Source organism: Myiozetetes cayanensis, unplaced genomic scaffold (genome assembly GCF_022539395.1).
Source record: "Myiozetetes cayanensis isolate MyiCay16 unplaced genomic scaffold, myiCay2020 scf2-11, whole genome shotgun sequence".
NCBI lineage: Eukaryota > Metazoa > Chordata > Aves > Passeriformes > Tyrannidae > Myiozetetes > Myiozetetes cayanensis.
In genome coordinates, this window is record NW_026087411.1 from 26,829,068 (window position 1) to 26,848,275 (window position 19,208).

At 38.1% G+C, this 19,208-nt stretch overlaps 1 protein-coding gene across 2 annotated transcripts in view; it reads left to right on the plus strand.

Annotated features, from left to right (window-relative positions):
* Window positions 1-19,208, plus strand: part of PRKCE (protein kinase C epsilon) — a 282,503-nt gene that overhangs the window by 216,907 nt on the left and 46,388 nt on the right. For both annotated transcript variants that reach the window (XM_050314608.1, XM_050314607.1), the window contains exon 11: window positions 9,104-9,258. In XM_050314608.1, coding sequence (XP_050170565.1) covers window positions 9,104-9,258 — 155 coding nt within the window. The remainder of the gene's footprint in view (window positions 1-9,103; window positions 9,259-19,208) is intronic.

Consider the following 19,208-nt stretch of genomic DNA (forward strand, 5'->3'; position numbering starts at 1 on the left):
TCCACATATTACAGCATTAAAATTTTAATCCTGATCTGGACTCCATTTGAGCTAAAGAGAATCTCACCACTAAGCCCTGTAGATACTGTGTCAGAACATTAGATATTATATTACAGGTGTCACAGAAAACATTCACATAGCGATGAGGTATCATATCCATTAGTGACAAAGAAGCACAAAAACCGGAATTGTAATTATTTTTTAAAGTGGGAAGGAACTAATAAAAAAAATGAACTCACATGATAATATTTTAAAACCTTAATGTGAAATTTTTGTCTATTCAAGAAACTTAACTAGAGCTAGAATTTTTTGTCACATTCTCAGTGAGTAAAATGACAGATCTGTGGAGAGCAAACTGACAACTCTCTACCTGCTGTTTCTGTGCTACACTGAATTACTCTAAACTTCATTTTTTTAAAAACAGGATTAATGAAATTTTGAACCATATTTTCTTTTTACTAGACCTATTACAAGTCTATATACACCAACCAATCCAATGCATAGTAACTTTGGTGCAGATAGTAATCTGTCAGAATTAATTATGTGAAAAAACAGTGGGAAAACTCTGTTTAAAGATCAGGTGTTCATAAATGAGACAGGAAAAAGCTCTGTGTAAGGGGTGCTGTTCTGATGTATATATGATTGCTAGTTGCAGAGTCTAGTTGCAGCTTTTACTCATGACCACACTTTCTCATATTCCAACATTTATGGTACAGTTGAAAGACCTGTACATTTCAAAAGTGATGTTAATGTCAGTGACTTTTTCTTGCCACAGTAATGTGGGATTAGAGTCTTTCAGTAATTGAAATAATCAACTAAAATTTTCTGCAAGTATTAGTGCTAAATTGATAAACAAATGGCACATCTTTTTACTCTCTATGAGTTTGGGAAAGGCTGGCTTCTTCTCATTTTGGACAGTTTTAGAGCATTCCTGGATATGTATTTGGTAAAATCATTAAATAAAACTTTCTTCTTGAATTCTGGTCTAGGTAAAATCTAATCATCCTTTGAACTTTTTTAGAAGAATAGGTGATGTCCACAAGGTCCTGGCTGATGTTTCCTGCTTTGGATTGTTAAATTGTAATTTCTATCGCTCTGTGACCTGCTGCTGACACTTAGTAAGTCCCCCACCCCAGTCAGCCAATTTATCTCAATGTACATAACACTAGCCAAATTTTCCTTGTTTAATTGTACTATGGGATGAGTGAGGGGCATGAAACATGTTAAAAATCCCATTCTGTTCCAGTATTCCTTGATATTCCACAGGGAGGCAATATAAATCTCCCATGACAAAGCTGAAATACCAGGACTACTTTATGACATATAAAGATCTTGCTTAAAAACAAACATCTTGCTTTAAAGCCCCTTTCCAGCAACTCACATTGTAGATGAATAAAGGCTGCAATGCAAGTCTTTATAGGAATACACAGTAAAGGTTTTGAGAACCTCTGTAGAGATTCTGAAAGCACTGTTTGCAATCCAATTGCATTCCATTTTCAGCTTTTTCTGGCTCTGCACATGGTATGGTCTGATGGGGTAGAGAGGGTCTTCTGAGAATTATTCCAGTGTCTCAAGAAGGGACAGCTATTCTTGAAACCATTCTCAAGACTTTACAAGTGTTTTTTAACCCACAGGCTCTCAGCTAACGTAATATCTGAGGTCTCTCCGAGCAAAATAGAAATATTTTGTAATCAATCTTGTAAAATCAAGAAAAAAAAATAGCAGTTCTTTGCATAAGAAGAAAAGGTGGAAAGTATGGAAATGTTTCTCTGAAGGCATTATATAGTTTCCAGCACAGCTAGGAGTGGATATCTTGAGTAAGGTTAGCATAAGAAGCAATGCAAATTATTTGCATTAGTGAAAAGAGTTCCCAGTGGTATTTTCTGTAAGTACTGAAATAGAGTGCCAGAGGAGGTCAAGGAATGCTTATCAGTGGTGATTTTTAAGAGATGATCAGAATAATTTCGGTATCTGATGCAATTTTCTGACCTTTGAGGCAGAACATATTCAAGGAATACTATTCACTACTGGCTTTTGCTGCTGACAAGAGGACTGAGAAGGGAGCAGAACATTTTTGACAGACTCTACAGCAGTGGAGTGCTGACAAACCCACTTGCCCTCCAGCAGACCAGATTAGCAGAGACTCCTGCTTCTAGGTCTTTGTGGGCCAAATGGAGTCCACTCAGCAGAGCTGTTCGGGTTCACTGTTTTAGAGCACTGGCTCACAGTGCACAGAGACTGCCTTGCAATTGAAAAGGTTAGTTCCCCTTGGCTAGGTACAGCTGATCCTGCCTGTCAGCTGTGGGATAAACTAGATGACCTTGCAAGACTTCTCTATCCAGTTTTGTATGGTCCTCTGACTCTCTCTGGTTTATGTTTTAACTGTGAGGTAATTCTTTCAAGGGTAACAAAAAAAAAAGGATTTGAAATTAAATACTATGCAAAGCTGAGTAAATGTGAACAATAAGCCATAGCTATAATAGTATTCACCAGCTGGAGAGAAATTTGAAGTCTCTGGTTGACAAAAAATCCTCTAATACAAAATCTGGATCTATGCATTTTGTGTTAAGTGGAAGACACAAATATCCCACGTGAAATTTATGATAGCAGTCCCTATGTACAGGGCAATTATTCTAAGGAATATGGGATTCATAGAAATTGCTCCCTTCTTATTTGGAACTCCATGAAAGCCCTGATACAAAACAGGAAAAACAACACAATTAACCCTGAGTATAAACACTGAAATCAGAGACAGATAACGTGGTAGTGTCCTGTTGGAGATTGTTACTGTAAACTTCAAAAAGGAATCACATGAACAGGAGGGAGCTTTTCATTGTGTTCCTTAGTGTTCTACCTGGTTTTTCTCTTGGTTTTATATTTGTCTCTCCTAATGCTGGGATTGTGGAAAATGAATCTGCCATCCCGGGTAGTCTTCAGCTCAGGGTGGTGAAGGCTTGTGTATCGTTTTGTGTACAGTATGCCTGTGCTATTTCCATCAGAAGCAGGAAATGTTTATTTAAGTTCTGAGGGGTGGGACAGTTGCTGTAGTTTTAGGTAATTTTAAACAAACTGTTTGAGCATCCTGTTTAAATAGAGTTAAGTAATCACAGTTTTGTACTAGTTGGAAAAGAATTCCATACATGCATGATATGAATAAAATATCACCTTACAGGGCATACCAAGGTGATATATTTACCTGACTTCTTGCGCAATAAAAGTTGTGCCTCTGACTTTTGTTTTGCAACAAGTTTGGTGGCTAAACATATCCTATTATGTAACAGTACTCTACTAGATTATGAACTGTTTTGCATTTAAATTTAATACACATTGGAAACACATATTAGTTTCCTTGATATTTTCAATGGCCTCTGGAGAAATCTAATTCAAACACAACTTTCTGAAATTGGAGGAAAAAAGTGTATTCACACAAAAACTTAGTTTAGGGAACTAGTGAGGATCAGGAAGAATTTATTTACGGCCAATTGTGTGAAAACATAAATGAAGGAAAAAATGGTTGTTGGCGTAGGGTGCTAAGATTTATCAAGTGTGCATTTCACTTGAGGAGTCCACATTCACTGGCTTTCCTGAATGATTGTAAGTATTGTAAGAGTTGAACTGGGAGACAAAAAACAGTAGTGAAAAGATTTGTTTCTCAGACCTGTGTCATGGATGCCCCTCTCAGTTTTGAAACTGGGAGATAGATTGCATGATTTATATTTTTGGGTTTGTAATGTTTCAGTGATGAGGCTATGCTGAACTGCATATTGGGTCCCCCAGCTGGTAGGACTCGTTTGAAAGGGAAAAACGAATGTTGTATTCTTCAGATTGCAGTGATAATTGCACATGGCCTTATGTCTATCAACGGATTGTCTTTAGACTGCAATCTAATGTTAATGAGATTTTAATTGGAAAACAAACAAAGGACAGGCAGGTTAATGACTGATAACAGTTTTTAAGAAGTCTTTTAAGAGCTACACAATAATTATTGTAAACAATACATCAAAGTCTTTCTATGTCTAACTTTCCTAAAGGTTTTACGTAGAAGCTTGTTCCGTAACAATGCTATTATTCCACATCTAAACAACTAATAGACTGTATAGTGTCATCTGTTAAATCAAAACTGATTAGCAAGATTATCTGGTCTTACTAGGAGGAAGGTCTTGGTCATTAATCACACCTCCACAAAAAAGAGCTGGATTGAATCTGTTATGTCCTTAGAGTTTACTACTACTGATGTTTCTGAACATTTCCCCTCCTTTCCCCAGTTTAAAACATGTACGTTATTCCAACAGAAACAAAAGGTACAACTTCTATCCAGTGGAACTCATAACATCTAAAACCAGGCAAATATAAACCGGCAGGGAGTGCACGTAATATATAGTCAGACGTTAACAAAAATATATATATAAATAAAACTAAAAATCAGAGAATGGCTTTGAAGAGGGAAATTTGTGGCAATAATCAGAATAAAGTGTGAAGTATTGGTTAGAAGGCTTTACTGTACAGCTAAAGGGTGTCTATATTGAATGTCAAGAAAGATGAAAAATCAAATTGGGACACAATTAAAGGAGAGGAGTGAGAGAGGTGGAACAAGATTACTAGTTTAAAGGACAAGGGTGCTTCTCCAAATAGTGATAGGGACAAAGACTAGAAAAGAGGTTGCTTTTGCTGTCCAGTTTTGATGACATAAAGCGTGTAGGAGACTCTCAATTAAGAAAGTTGAGAGGTGAGACTGGAATCATAGAGATATTAAGACAGGCATTATGTACTCCACTGTAGTAGTTACATTTATGATCAGAAAATACTATGGAAATACAGAGTGGAGTTGAACGCTTTTTGTTTTGACCTGTAGCCTGTTTATTTCATATCCAATTTCCTTTTAAAATCTCTTACCCATGCTCTCTGCTCTGCTTTTCTTTCCGTTTGTTATTTTAAGTATTCTCATTCAACCATACCTTTTGAGAAATTCAAGGAAAAGCAGGTATGATTAAGGACTAAAATAAACCTTGTAGAAGAATCTAATTACTTCAGAAAACATATTAACTTACTTTGCAGTAGTTTTGTACTTTATAGGTGCCAAGAGAGGATTAATCTGTAATCTCTTTGTTTGTGATTTTGCCTTTTATTTCAGTTTATATAATTAAAGAGTTCCCAGGACTGGTTTACATTTATTTTGTTCATCAAAACATACTTCTCAAATGTTATGAAAACGGAGTTCAAAAATAATGCAGTCCAAACCAAAGCCATTCAGTTTTCTCTTAGAACACAACTGATGATAAATTCCTACCTTGTGTCTCATTTTTAACTGAATAAGCTCTGCGTTGTCCCTTAATGTATAATTCTTAAGAATGTTCACTTTATATTCTCCTACTTCAATGTTTTAATAAATCCTAGTGGCACATATCTCAAGATGCATATAATCAGGAATAATAAAGTTATTTCACAATTTCTGTTTGAGAATGTAATCCTCTCTGTATTGAAGTTTCAAAGATCTCGTTGGGTCACTCAGTGTCTTTGCTTACATTATGACAGAAAGGAAATAGTGAGAGGGTTGGGGACCTATATTTTGGTCATTAACTTTTGATGAATGATAGGAAAAAAAGTTTGAGTATCAAAAATCAAAATAGTGTACCTGTTGTTGTTGAGATTATGGGAATCAGGAAAAACTGGATTTACCAATCTCAGCTCATATTCATAAAAGATTTTCTCTTCTCTTGCATCTTCTTTTCATGCAAATTTGAATCCCAGCTGATCATGTTAAAAAAAAAAAAATCTAAATAAAAAAGACTGCTTTTAAGAAAGTATTTTTCATAGCAACCAAATATATTTAATCAAAAAAGATGGTACCTTCTAGTGTTGAAATTCTGGCCTGCTGTGCATGTGCATGTTGTGCATCTTACTTGTTTACTCCATGATAATGGGTGAGAATTAGTATATTTCTTCTCTCAAAAATCAAACCCTTTTCCCACACTCACTGGAAACAGAGAACAGAACTTTCAACTATTTTTTTCCTGTGAATTCTCATTTGAAAACTGAAATGTGTACCCAAGAAAGCTTGAAAATACTCAAAATGTCAGTCTGTAGCAGAAAAATGCAATAGCAGAGATATTTCAATCTCTGAGCTGTTAATTCTGGTTTTAGTAGCTGTGCTTTTGATGATGTGGTCAAGTAAGCTGCAGTATCTGTCAGAAATACCCTTTCCAGTGGAGAATGGGATGTGCATAAGGAAGGTATGAAAGAGGATTCCAGTCTCTAGCTCTGGAAACGGAGCCACTGCTAAAGCTTTTTTTCAGACTGTCTAGTGAGAAAATACTCTGCTAAAGAGTCCAGGTTAAATTTTCAGTTAGCTGAACTGGAGATGTCCTGCAAAAGTCTCAAATAAAACAAAAGAATTTTTAACTAAATACAATTTCTGATATTTAAAATCAGCAATTAGGCTTTCAATGAGTATCACAAAAAGCATTAGCTCTCTTTGAATCAAACACAGTTTACTTGAAAATGATAGAGTGTATATCCTGATATGTTAGGACATGGCCCTCATCTATATAATTTTGTAAACCAGCCTTGTACTGGTGTTATCACTCTTGGGAGCAGCAGTTCCCAGCTCAGTAGCAAGTTGAGGATCACCATTTGGGATTCCCAATTGTAAGCACCATCACTTTGCATCAGCACTGTTTGCTTTATACTTGTGATACAGCTGCAGCAAAATGATACCAGTGTTGGGAATGAGCACGACCACTAAGGAGAATGGGAATTGCAGCTTCCTCTTCCTGATTGTGCCCACTCACGTCCGGACTGTTGACAAAGTAGCAGTGTAAGAAAGTTAAATTTCAGCAAGTGTTAGGAGAAGTTACCTTAGCCAAGTGTTAGTCGTGCTTTCATCAGCTTGCAATCCAAATGGGTTTCCTACTTGAAACACTGAATTGTATCCGTGTGAGATAATCTTAGCAATTGGCTTCAAAGGGACACTTGTACCAAACCTGCTCTTCAGAGATAGTCTGTAGTGTGGTGATGAGGAGCCCAGCAAAGGGCAATGTCTGCATCTTCTTCTTACGGTTGTCCTGTCATCTTACATTACATTCCAGTACCAGTATAACTGTGCTTTTGACTAACTTCATCACAAAACTGACTGCATTGGTGTTATCCTTTAGCTCTAGCTTCTGAAATCCTAAGGCCATCTAACAACCATCAGATTTTCTTTTAAAAGCAAGGCTGTAATTCTTGTCAGTTCCGGAGAGAATCAGACAGCATAAGGACCCATATTTTTGCTTAAAAGAAGCAGAGAGGGTGATACTTAAAGCCTGCACTAATGTCAGAATATCTGCACTATGATCTTGAGTATTTCATATCAGCACAACCGAGCACTGCAAGAGAATAAGGCATAGCTCTGAAGCCATGCTCTTTTGAGTATGATACAACCAGAAACTTTGATGAAGATATTCTTCCATAGGTTTTCCCTTCTGGAGAATGGTAAGAAAAATGTTGGAAAATGTACCCAAGTCATAAGCAATGTTTTACCAAGAATGCCACTCTACCTGGCATTCTGAATTGGATCCAGTCTGGCAGTTTCCGTGTTCCCAAGATACAGGGGGAAAGGCGCAAAGTTTTTTTCTGCATCCTCTTTCTGTAATCAGCAAAAAGTCAGACAAACATTTCTAGCCTCCTCCAGGAAACATCCCTGATAAGTATAACATTTAGTGACTTAATGAGCAGGATTAATGCATATGCTTCAGTTTAAGGATATTTTCAAGAGCTATGCTCTGAATCTGAATCGTAGGGTAGAATGATTAAAAGAAAAATTAGAAACACCTATGAATTTCTGGATTTATATATATGAACTGTGTAATCTGCAGGCTTAGATTCACCTGTGAGAGGTTAATTAACTTCAATCTTCTGTTGTTTTTCCTTGCCCAAAACAATTTCATTTCTTGTCTCCTTTTCTTCAACCCTGCACACCAGACACCATGAACTAGAGTCAAACTGTACTGTGACATCAGAGTTGCAGAGGGGCTCCCTTTGGTGAAGTCCCATGCTTACACACCTGTGACTTGTGTGACCGGAGAACAAAATGTTTGTGTCACATCAAATGGGAATTGCCACCACCTCTGGCTAAACTCATGTGCATACAGATATAGATAATTAACAGTAAGGAAATAAAAAATGTGAAGTAGGCTTCAAACTAGGTGGAATGGGCAAAGAGTTGATGATTTAGGGCTCTTAGTACCGGTTAGGGAAAAATATGAAAATTTATAAGAAAACTAAAAAAAAAACCAGAATCTAAACTATGTCAAGTGAGTGTGTGTTATCTCTTCGCGTATGTCTTCCCTGCATTGCCAGTTTAGATAATAAATGGTTCAAGCACACATTTAGTTTACTGGTATTCTCAGTTCTGACTTTTTCACTGAGTGCTTAACTTTTGGGTTAATGGTATGATTGCTGTTCTCAAGTAAAGTTCATTTCTAGACCTCTTTCATGGAAATAAGTTGGAAAACTGAACTTGGAAGTGATAAGCCTCAGAAGAAAATAAAAATAACCTGATTTGTACTTAAATAACGTAATTCTATTTCACTGTTTTATGAGAGTTTGAGGCAATTCAAAAAACCATATGTAAGTGTTTGAGATTGACAGCACTGGTTTCTATAGCTTAACAATTCTAAACAATTTTTACCTAATTTGGGAAAGATGCTTTGCAGACATAGTAGCTGGTAAGAGAGAAGTGAAGAAATAAGAAGACTTGCAGTACTCGACAGAATTTATTTTAACTTTTCATGGTTATGGCTGAATCAGCATCGTTTATGTATCTCTTCTATTATACAAAATTGATTATAATTCCTTATGTATTTGTTGATGTGTGGAGGTTTGTGTATGGGTTGCTTATTGCTACATTTTGATTGCCATTTTCTCACTTCTCTCTTAGAGACTCCTGTCTCCTTTTTTTTAGGTTTGGGGGATTTTGGTTGTCGCCATTTCCTTTTCTGGAATTCTAGCATTTGTTTCTTTTATTTCTTGACGTAAATGTTCTAGTCACCTAAAGTGTAGCTTCAAGCAGCCCTTTGTGTGACTGAGAGAAATTAGCTAAATAGCACTGTTTAATTAATTTCAGGACCGCCTCTTTTTCGTCATGGAATATGTAAATGGAGGAGACCTAATGTTTCAAATCCAGCGCTCACGCAAATTTGATGAACCTCGATCCCGCTTTTATGCTGCAGAGGTGACATCAGCACTCATGTTTCTTCACCAACATGGAGTCATCTACAGGTACTTTTTTTGATAAAAAATAAAGTATTCTTGAGGCTTTCGGGCTGGTTTTGGCTGAAATTCTCTGTCTCTTAGCGACCAGATTTAGATTAGTTGTTTGTTCCAATTTGCTTACACAGAACTTTTTTTTGGCTGTTTATCATTGAGAATGTTAACATTTGAATAGCCTCTGCAGCAGTCGCCAGCTGTGTGTGCCAGTTTTGTATTATAGTCCAAATAAAGTGGGTTTGAAAAAGCTTGGCACAGTGCGACCCAGAGGTGACCTTTCTGCAATCTCTTCACTTTCCTCTCTGTGCCATAGATTTCCTCTCAGTTTCTAACTCCCTGCCACTTCCTGAGTTTGTTTGTCCTAGTTGTCTCCACTCCGATACAATCGGGATGGCTGTTTGCAGTGCTTTACTTATGCCCCTTCCTCTTGACTGTTTGGGTGAAGGCTTAGTCACCAGCAGGAAGTACCTCTTTGGAGACAATTTTGGTTTGCTTGCAAGTGCCCTGCATCTATTTGAACCTCCTGCCCAGTCCCAGTCTCTAATCTTCAACACCCATGCACACACACAGACAAAAAGTGCATATTGTTGTGCTATGATGAAGAATGCATTTAGGGATAGGCTTTATTATTAAAAGTAAAGATTCGCTTTGAAAAATTTCACCCTGATGTTAATGTGTTTATTAAGTCCTTTATCTTGTCATTTCACACTTCCTCTCTCTCTTTATTTGTTTTTAGCAGCCTATCATTGCTTGAGATAAATTTGGGCTTTCACAAGCAGCATGCTTGTGATACAAGTTGTCCCGTCTAGTAAAAACTCTGGAGTTCTGTGGATTTGAGCTCTGTTATTCTCTTGATATTCTCACCCTCTTTCATGTTATCAGATTTGGTTTGAGGTAGCCATCTCAGGGACAGGCAGTCTCAGATTTCTTGAGCAGAAACATCAAGATGAGGATGTGGAATTTGTCATATCCCTGGATTCATGTTAAGGGAGATCATAAGAGTACTAAAAATTGAGAGAAGGGAATTTTAAGTGTTTAGTAACCAGGACTGAGTGGGAAGTTCTATTGTAGGCCACTGCCTTTCCCCCATACAGAGATTCAAAGACAATCTCGAAGAAGGGGTGTCCTTTCCAGAGACATAGCAAGCAGCAGGACATCACAATTTCTGAGGAAGATAAATTTATGTGAAAGTGGTCTTTTCATCAAAAATCCAGTTTTCTTTATAAAACTTTTATTGCTAGCTGCATCTCTTACTCTCTACTTTTTATTAACACTGGTATGATGTTTGCTTACTGGGTTGTACTTTTGGCCCTACCACTTCACATGGGTTTGTTTCCAAGTGCTGAAGATCCAACACATTTCTTACCTTCCCTGCCCATATCAAATTTCCTATTCATTGTCTGCATTTATTTCCAAAGCTAGGTATTTGTACATTTAGGTTACAGAATGTGGCAACCTCAGGTTTTGTTAAGTATCCATCATCAGAGAAACAGACAAGCTTGGCACTTTAAAAAGTGAAGGCTTTTGAGCATTTGTTTCCATACAATACTTGAGCTACTTTCTCATATCTGGAAACTGGAGGTAGTCACTTTGTAATTAACAGGTAATTTAATGATTTCTGTGATCCAACAAGAAAGAACTGGTATAAAATTACCTCTCCTTCCTTTATATCTATATGTGTTCATTCATCCCCGTCACTCCAGCTCTCATCCTTTAACACATCCTCTTCTCTCTCTACTCTTTCCTATCTCTTTTCTCTTGTCTTATATGTAGCTTCTGCTGTGTGTTGGCTACTACCTGCACTGAATTGTTTTATGTGCCTATGTTCTTTCTATGACTTTTTATCATCAGAATGCTTCAATCACAAGAGGCAATGCTTAAGACAAGGTTTTGTAATTTAAACTTCACAGTCTACTCACAACTTCCGATTCAGAGGCTATACTGGCATGTCTTTTGCATGTTAGAGTATTACACTAAAGTTGTACATGGCATGTTATATTGGGTGTATGATCAGAGGAGACAAAAAAAGGGAAAAACCATGGGTTGTAGGATGAAAGCAAAGCAGGAAGAAAGCGACAGGAAGAACATCAGGAACAGGTTCAGTTGTATTTTGTTTTGTCATAGGCTTTTGGATCTGGACGTGGCTATGTCTGTAAGAATAATCCATTTTCCAAACTATGGGATACTAGGAGCTTCAACTATTTGTAAAATGTACATCCCAGTTACTCTATAAAATACAAGTAGAAAGAAGAAGTTAGAGATTATTTTAAAAGAATTAATCATTAAAAAGTCACAATTCATTCACAATGTGCTAGGCCCTGGCAGAATGCATTTGTTGTTGTCAAGCATATGTTAGAATAGTTGTCTTGCACAGAACAGTTTCAGCCTAATTATTCCATACCTCACTGCATTATTTACTACAATGTTAAAATGCACTGGGATCAAGTCACTGCTTTATGTCTCCAAAGCTCTTAATAGCTGGCAAACAAGGAAAGAAAAGGGAAAGAAAAAAAAATTAAAAAACTATGCTCCTGAGTAACTGCCAGTCATAACTACCTTACGTACCTTCAGATATTTTAATAAAAAATACTTGTCTTGTGTGTAATTATATTCTAGAAAAAACATTGTGGTGTGAAATTAATGGTTATTCTCCAAAGTGGGAAATGCTGCTTGTGTGGGCACTACTTCAAGGAAAGTGAGGTATATATAAATAAACTAAGATGTTTGATGGAAATGTAGGTTTCAAAATAGCTGCTATACCTTCTGATCTTTTTTCAGCCCTGTATGTGAAAGTATTTGTTTGGAGCTAAACATAGTTATATTTTGGGAAGTAAATAACTAGCTTTAGCTCATGTTTTGGCTTGTTGGTTAGATTTTTAGAAAGTGCTATGATGATACTAAATTATTGTCTTTTATAATAACTAGTTTATCCTCATTTCCCCTGGAGTTCAAAGAGAAGGCAAGCTCCCTGTTTGGCAATAGAAATTATTTTTTAAGTTCACATCTTTGCAGCTGGCCTAGGAGTTGTTCCCAGACTTGTCCAATTATTGGTGTGCTCACTGGAATTACTTGTCTTCCTTTTGTTTATTATTTATTATTCCTCTGTTGCAAATCAAGATGAACCTCAGAATTTTTATGTATAAAGATATTCCTGTTACTGAATGCATCTTGTGTGATAGATAAACTTCACGATAATTTTTAGTGTGGCATTTTTAAAGGTATGATGTTACTGTTGTTGTGTCAAAAACACTTCAACAGCTTAATAAAAATATTTGCATTATCCCTGACACCTTCCCTCTCATCTGGCATTCAACAATTCAGGCACATGTCAAGCTGGGGCCTGATAATACAAGTAGAGTCAATCAGACACTAGAGAAGTTTCAATCACAGTTTCTGGCAGTCATCTTGTTTGTGTTATGCAATTGCATCACTTTGAAAAAATGTGTCCAAGCTTCAGGAATTAAGGGCTAAACTGTGAATTTCATTTTGCCTGTGAGCTGAACTGGAGTTTGAACTGAGTGATGAAAGGTTGTGGACTATGTTCAATGTCAGCTGTCCTTGGAACCTGGTATTTTTAAAGTCAGTCATCATAAGCTTAATATATTCTCATATAGGGAAGATGCAACAAACTGCATGTGTTTAGAAACTGTCAGTTCTGTACTGTCCTCTCATACTGACTTTCAACTTTCCTGTGCACTTCTCTGCAGATATATGTAAAAATGTTTCACCTACAGTTGTTGGGCTGAGGTCAGGAGTACCTGGGGGACTGTCTCTGGCTCTTGTAGGTATTCACTTGAGGTGACACAAGTGGCCCACTCTGTCCTGAAATACCTACAGAAAACTGTTGTCTCCCCAGGCAGGAACATCAGCACTAGAATGGATTACCCCTTAATGAACATAAATGGCAGTGTCCCCACTTCATACATGATTTAGGAAATAACTGTGCAAGCTGCAAACGTAATTTCAGTAAAGACCCGAAGGGCCAGTGGTTGCATGTTGCTTATCTCTGGCATCCTCCAGGACCATTCCAGTGGTCTCTCTGAAATACAAGAGAAGGAAACTGAATGTACGCAATATCAGTTCACCTGAGAGGATGAAAAATATCTTAACTGGGAAATTATTGTCACCTGCTTTAGGTTGACTAATTGTTTGGGTTTCAGGTTTAGGGTCTGTGAGATGTTGCCTTCGAATCATACAGCACCTGGTCACGGGGGAGTCCTTATTCATAACTGTGGGTTGTTATGTTCCTCAGCAATATGAAGTAATTATCCAGCTTGTAACTTGCTGGAGCTTTCTGAGCCTCTGTGCACTCTGTAATCCATGTGTTGGTCGTGATGAAGGATTTATTAACACTGAATTGAATTGAATATAAATAAGCTGATGCCAATCCTTGAGCACCTCCAGGCTTTTTCCATACAAAACTACCCTAAGAACTTGTTTGAACACTAACTGAATTTTTCCTTGGATGATCAGTTTTCCCAGAATTCCTGTTTATCAAGGCAACACACACCAGTGTTTCAGAAAGAAGAACTACCTAAAATTAAAAGCACATTCATTAGTGTGTTTTTATGTGAAATAAGAATATTTAGAAAGGCTGACTTCATTGGTGGTTGTATGATTCAGTGCAGCCTTGGCAGAGTAATGAGGAGTTATATTTACACTGATGAAAATGTTGCATGGTCAGTGGTTAACACGTTAAAAGTCATCATTCTCCCAGGTAACCTTACTGTGTTTTTTTCTGAGTGGCATCAGCCAAATTAAATTTCCCTCCCACCTATTTTTTTTCTTTTTTTTTTTTGGATGCAAAACTAGACATGGAGCATTTTGGTTTAAATTTAAGAGTGTAAAGTTTATCTTATTTCAACTCTAAATAGTTAAGGTTAAATTGCTGCTTCACTATGGTCCACGAAGGAAGGCAAGACCTTGTACCCTCATATAGCATATTCACACCTAAGCATGGGAATATCCGGAACTCAAGCCCTTCTTCACATAAACTACCTGTTGCAGTAGTCTGCTACAGAGAAGTTACAGTTCACTTCTAGCCCAAGTGAGTAACAAACTATTTCCACCACCTTCAGTAAAAATAGGAAGCAAGGAGTGAATTGTGCTGCCGCACATGTGTCTGGAGTCCCAGTGTCTCCAGGGACCGCTGCCCAAGCCGCACCACCTGACCAGTGCTCTGGCCGGGTATGCGCCCTGGACTACATCCATGCTCTCTGCTCTGCCTGCTCTAGTTTCCAAAACTGAACATGGGCTCCAATGGGATTTTAGTCAGTGGCCTCCTGCCCTCTTTGCACTTTTTCTTGCTGGATCTAGGCAGGCCAGCAGTCGTGAAATGCATAAATAAGCAGGATGTCTTCCCCACAGGAAAATGCAGTGGGCTGGGGTGGAGAGGAGCGGGACTGAGGGAGATGAGAAGCAGGAAGGAGGGCTGGTTCCCAGGCTTCTGGCATTCGGACTGAGGGAGTCCACCCTGCCATCTGCCCAGCTTATGTATTGTGCTGCTGTTGTATAGGAGAGCCTTTGACAAGGTTTCCAGCTGTGGAAGGATGAGTAAAGGCTGTGGGAATAGGATATGAGCCGCATGGTCTTGCCAACAGTAGAATGCTTTCTAAATTTCTCCTGGGTTTGGAACATTAAAAAGTCCTTAGTTGGCTCTTGCGTGGGAGTTGGGTATGTGGAAAGGCAGAGCTGGGCAGTTAATATTTAGAAGGATAGACCAGCACCATCAATCTCATTTGGGAAATGATGAGGTACTTCCAGGGGGTGTTCCTGGTAGTGACGTCAGCATTTTTTTTTTCTTTATGTTTATTTGGTGCAAGATTTTCTTGTTTAATGACCGTTTATATAGGGCTGTATTGTGTAAATAAAGCTATGACCTTTAGCTTCTGATAACAGTATAGGAGTGAGTTAATGTTAAATGAGAGTGAGCAGGGAATGAGAATCTTCCAGGGTTAATGCCAAGTTTACATTCCTGTGAGGGCAACCATATTCTGGTACCCTTAGTAGAAAGGGCGACAGTGCTTCTCAACAGATAATAGCAGTGAATTGTTACAGAACATATTTGTATTTCTTTCTGGGTGAATGTCAGGGATTTTAGATGATTGATGTTTGTGCTTTTATTTTGTAACAGGAAGAAATGTGTGTTATCTCTCAGCATTTGATAAGAAGGTTTTAACTGAGAGAAACATACACAAAATAAAAATCCACTAGAGCTGCAGCACATGTGAAACAGAACTTATTGACATGGCACGATCCCAGTAGTTTTCCTAAACTGCTGAGACACAGCATTGTTCCTGCAGAATCATATACACCAGTTTTAAACAAAATCCTATTCCACATACAACTTTGTAACAGAAGAAAGAGAGTGCTTTTTGTTTCACAGTGCATTAAAAATCTGAAGGTACTTCCTAAATGTAATTCTGCTGCTAACAGGCAAAAGTTAGGACTGAATTTGAATCTATATCACATTAAGGGTGAGGCTTTGCCTTTTTGCATGCCATTGAATACATCTACCAAAGTCTCACAGTAATACAGAGAAGTTCACAGCAAATGTGATTCTGAGGTGATAGGCATTTCTCAAGATTTTGTTGTACTCTTCAGATGCAACAGAGAGTCATAGAATAGAACTGTAGAATCGTTTTAGTTGGAAGGGACCTTAAAAATCATCTAGTTCCAACCCCCCTGCCATGGGCAGGGACACCTTCCAGCAGATCAGCTTGCTCAAAGCCCCATCCAACCTGGTCTCAAACATCCACAACTTCTCTTGGCAACCTGTTCCAGTGCCTCACCACCCTCACAGTAAAGAATTTCTTCCTAAGATCTAATCTAAACCTACTCTCTTTCAGTTTAAAATCATTCCCCCTGTCCTGTCACTACATGCTGTTGTAAATAGTCTCTCTACATCTCTCTTGTAGGTTCCCTTCAGGTACTGGCAGGCTGCAGTTAGGTCACCCTGAAACCTTTTCTTCTCCAGGCTGAATATTCCCAATTCTCTCAGCCTTTCTTCATAGGAGAGGTGCTCCATCCCTCTGATCATCTTGGTGGCCTCCTCTGGACTTGCTCCAATGGGTCAATGTCCTTTGCATGCTGGGGACCTCAGAGCTGGACACAAAACTCCATATGGGATCTTACCAGAGTGGAGTAGAGGGGCAGATTCATTTCCCTTGGCCTGCTGGCCACGCTACTTTTGATGAAGCCCAGAATACAGTTGGCTTTCTGGTCTGCAAAGTTGAGGAGTAATTCAAAATGTTAGATGAAAACATGTAAGGAACTCTATTTAGTATCTTTTTTAATAATGATGACAAAAATACTGAACAATCTTAAAAGAAAATTTGGTTGATACATTTCAGTAAAGACATTTGCATACAATTTCTTCTGTTTTTTTCATCAGAACCTTGCTACTTTTGGCTTAAGATCTGCATTTATTCTCTTTACCTGTCTTCCCATCCCCCTTCTATCCACCTCCTTGTTATATAAGAGCTTATGACTTAAATGCTGCTGGACAAACGTTCCTGCATGCAGATCACTACTCAAAGGCTGATTTTGATTCAGTGACACTATTCATATGCATGATATGTGCAGCTTCCTGGATGATTTGGGACCTTCGTTTGACTTTTCAGGTAGAAATCGTGTTAATTTTAAAAGAGAAAATCATCACATTAGAGAATGGACAGTTATTAAAAACCATATTTTCTTTCACTTACTATTGCAATAGGCAGTGGAAAATGAGAATTTCTCCAACATGAAAGCTAACATAACTGAGTTATCGCTGAAACCTTTGAAAACTTTAAAAGTATCTGCTTAGCTGACTACTTGTACTCAAATGAAAGAAAACCGAAATAACATTGTTCACTGGGAGGTTGATTAAATAGGCCTAATCCCCAAATGCCCCAGCATTTTGGGGAATGCATCAATCTCTCTACTGTTACCAGAATGAATAGTGGTAGGATTACCTCAGAAGGACCTTGGACAGACAAGGTGCAGTCTAACCAGGGAAATCAGAAAGTGGAACAAAATGGCTCAGGTGGCCATGACAGTGCTGAAAATGAGCTGAAAAGTGAGAGATAAGGAGGCCAAAGTGGTAATGAGTCACTTAGCTTACCTTCTTGTGTCAGAAGTAATGCCTGCCCCTTTGTTCACCCACTAGTGTGTCACAGAGCCTGAACAAGAAGCTGTCCAGAGCAGTGACAGTAGGAGAAATACATTGTCTTCAGCATCTCAGCAGCATTGAGTACATGTGGAGGAGGCAGATGTGGAACAAGAATGGTCGTGATGCCAAAGCCAGCTTTTACCAAGATGGGAGTTTGTGTGGTTTCTGCACTGTTATATGTCCAGGGATGGATGGCACCAGGGAGAGATACTTTACTCCCACCACCGATTTTAATTTTGATCCCACCAAGACCTCTTATGATGGAGGGATGATATTTTAGATTCAAAAAAATTCTTACAGTCACATCCAGTTTATGAGAACAGAGGCTTATGAGAAGCCCAAGCAGTGCTTCTCACAATGTACACAGCAGATGGGTCTTCCCTTCCTTGCCTCCCGCTTCTAGAATTTGTTTCCAGTAGTCAGTCTTACAAAACAGCAGAGAGAGAGAAAAAATAAATGTGAGAGACCAGAAATAATGCCAGTAATGACATATGTATGCTTTTTCCTCCAGACTTCAATTTCCTTCTCCTGATGTATGGAAGACACAGAAAATATCACTCTTCAAAGTATGTCAAATGCAAACAGTACATGCAGTTGTGTGCATTTTTTTTTCCCTATAGTTTTGACAATAATAGTTGTTAAAGTACTCTTCACAAGATATTCCACTTCTAGGGAATGTGATTGCCCCTTCAGGGGAAGGGAAGGATGGCATGGCTTCAACAGTAGATAGCCAGTATAGCAGCCGGTGTGGGTGCACCTTGGTATGAAACTAATAGAGAAGCAGTACCCTAAAAAAACAACCAAAGAAAGCTTGGTCATGAGTAACCTGAACTGAGGAACTTCATATGTTCAAAACATGGAATGTAAAGGATAAAATTAAGTAGTACTTCACCAAGTATTTACTTGATTTATTATAGGGTTTCCAAGGGAGATCCTATGGTCTATTAACACCCATTTGAAAAATGCCTAAATATATTCTAACACAAATAATGAGTCAGATGAAATTGCTATGGTCAATTAAGTGGGTAATGGATATTTAAAAGCTTCCAAACATCAATAAATCTGAAAGAGCTCCAAAGGAGTACTTGTAGAACAAAAATAATAGGCACTTAAGAAACTGCCCGAGTATGTATTTGCCTAAACTTAACTGCCAGTAAGAGGACAGCAAGTGTTTATGGTACTGTATACTGAGGATATAAAAGGCATACCAAAGTCTGCCAGTTGATTTGCTGATAATCTGTAATGGGCCCAAAGGGACCATAACTATTATAAAGACGTTCTGATTCTCATTTATATGGAAGTCTTTAAATATCATATAAAAGTATCCTCAGAATGTGCATGAGGAAAGTAGACAGCAGCTCAGCAGCATACACAAGGCTGAAGGCACTCCATTGCAAGCTTGTTGAGGCTACCTCTGCTAAAACTCTGTAAGCTAATTTCCACAGACACTGTGGGAGAAACGCCCCAAGCAGAGGTGAGAGAAACCCTTTGGACAACCCTGGGGTTTAGGCAGGTTCTCTTTTCACCTTTTGAAAGGCCACAAAGTAAAAAAGAGGGGATATTTTGTCAGCCTCCACAAGATGAGAGTGAGTAGTATTCTTGCACACACAGTAAGATGGAAGTTTTGGTTTTCTGTGGATGACCCAAGAGGAAGAGGATTTTGCCATGATTTTTAAATAAGTGCAGATGATGTAGTTGCTCTGTTCCATGAGCAAGTGGGTTTGCAGAAATTTTGAAACAATGTCCTGGAAATTGTCTGTATAGTAATAACAACAAAACATTAACTGATATTAGTGAGCTATAGCTTGTA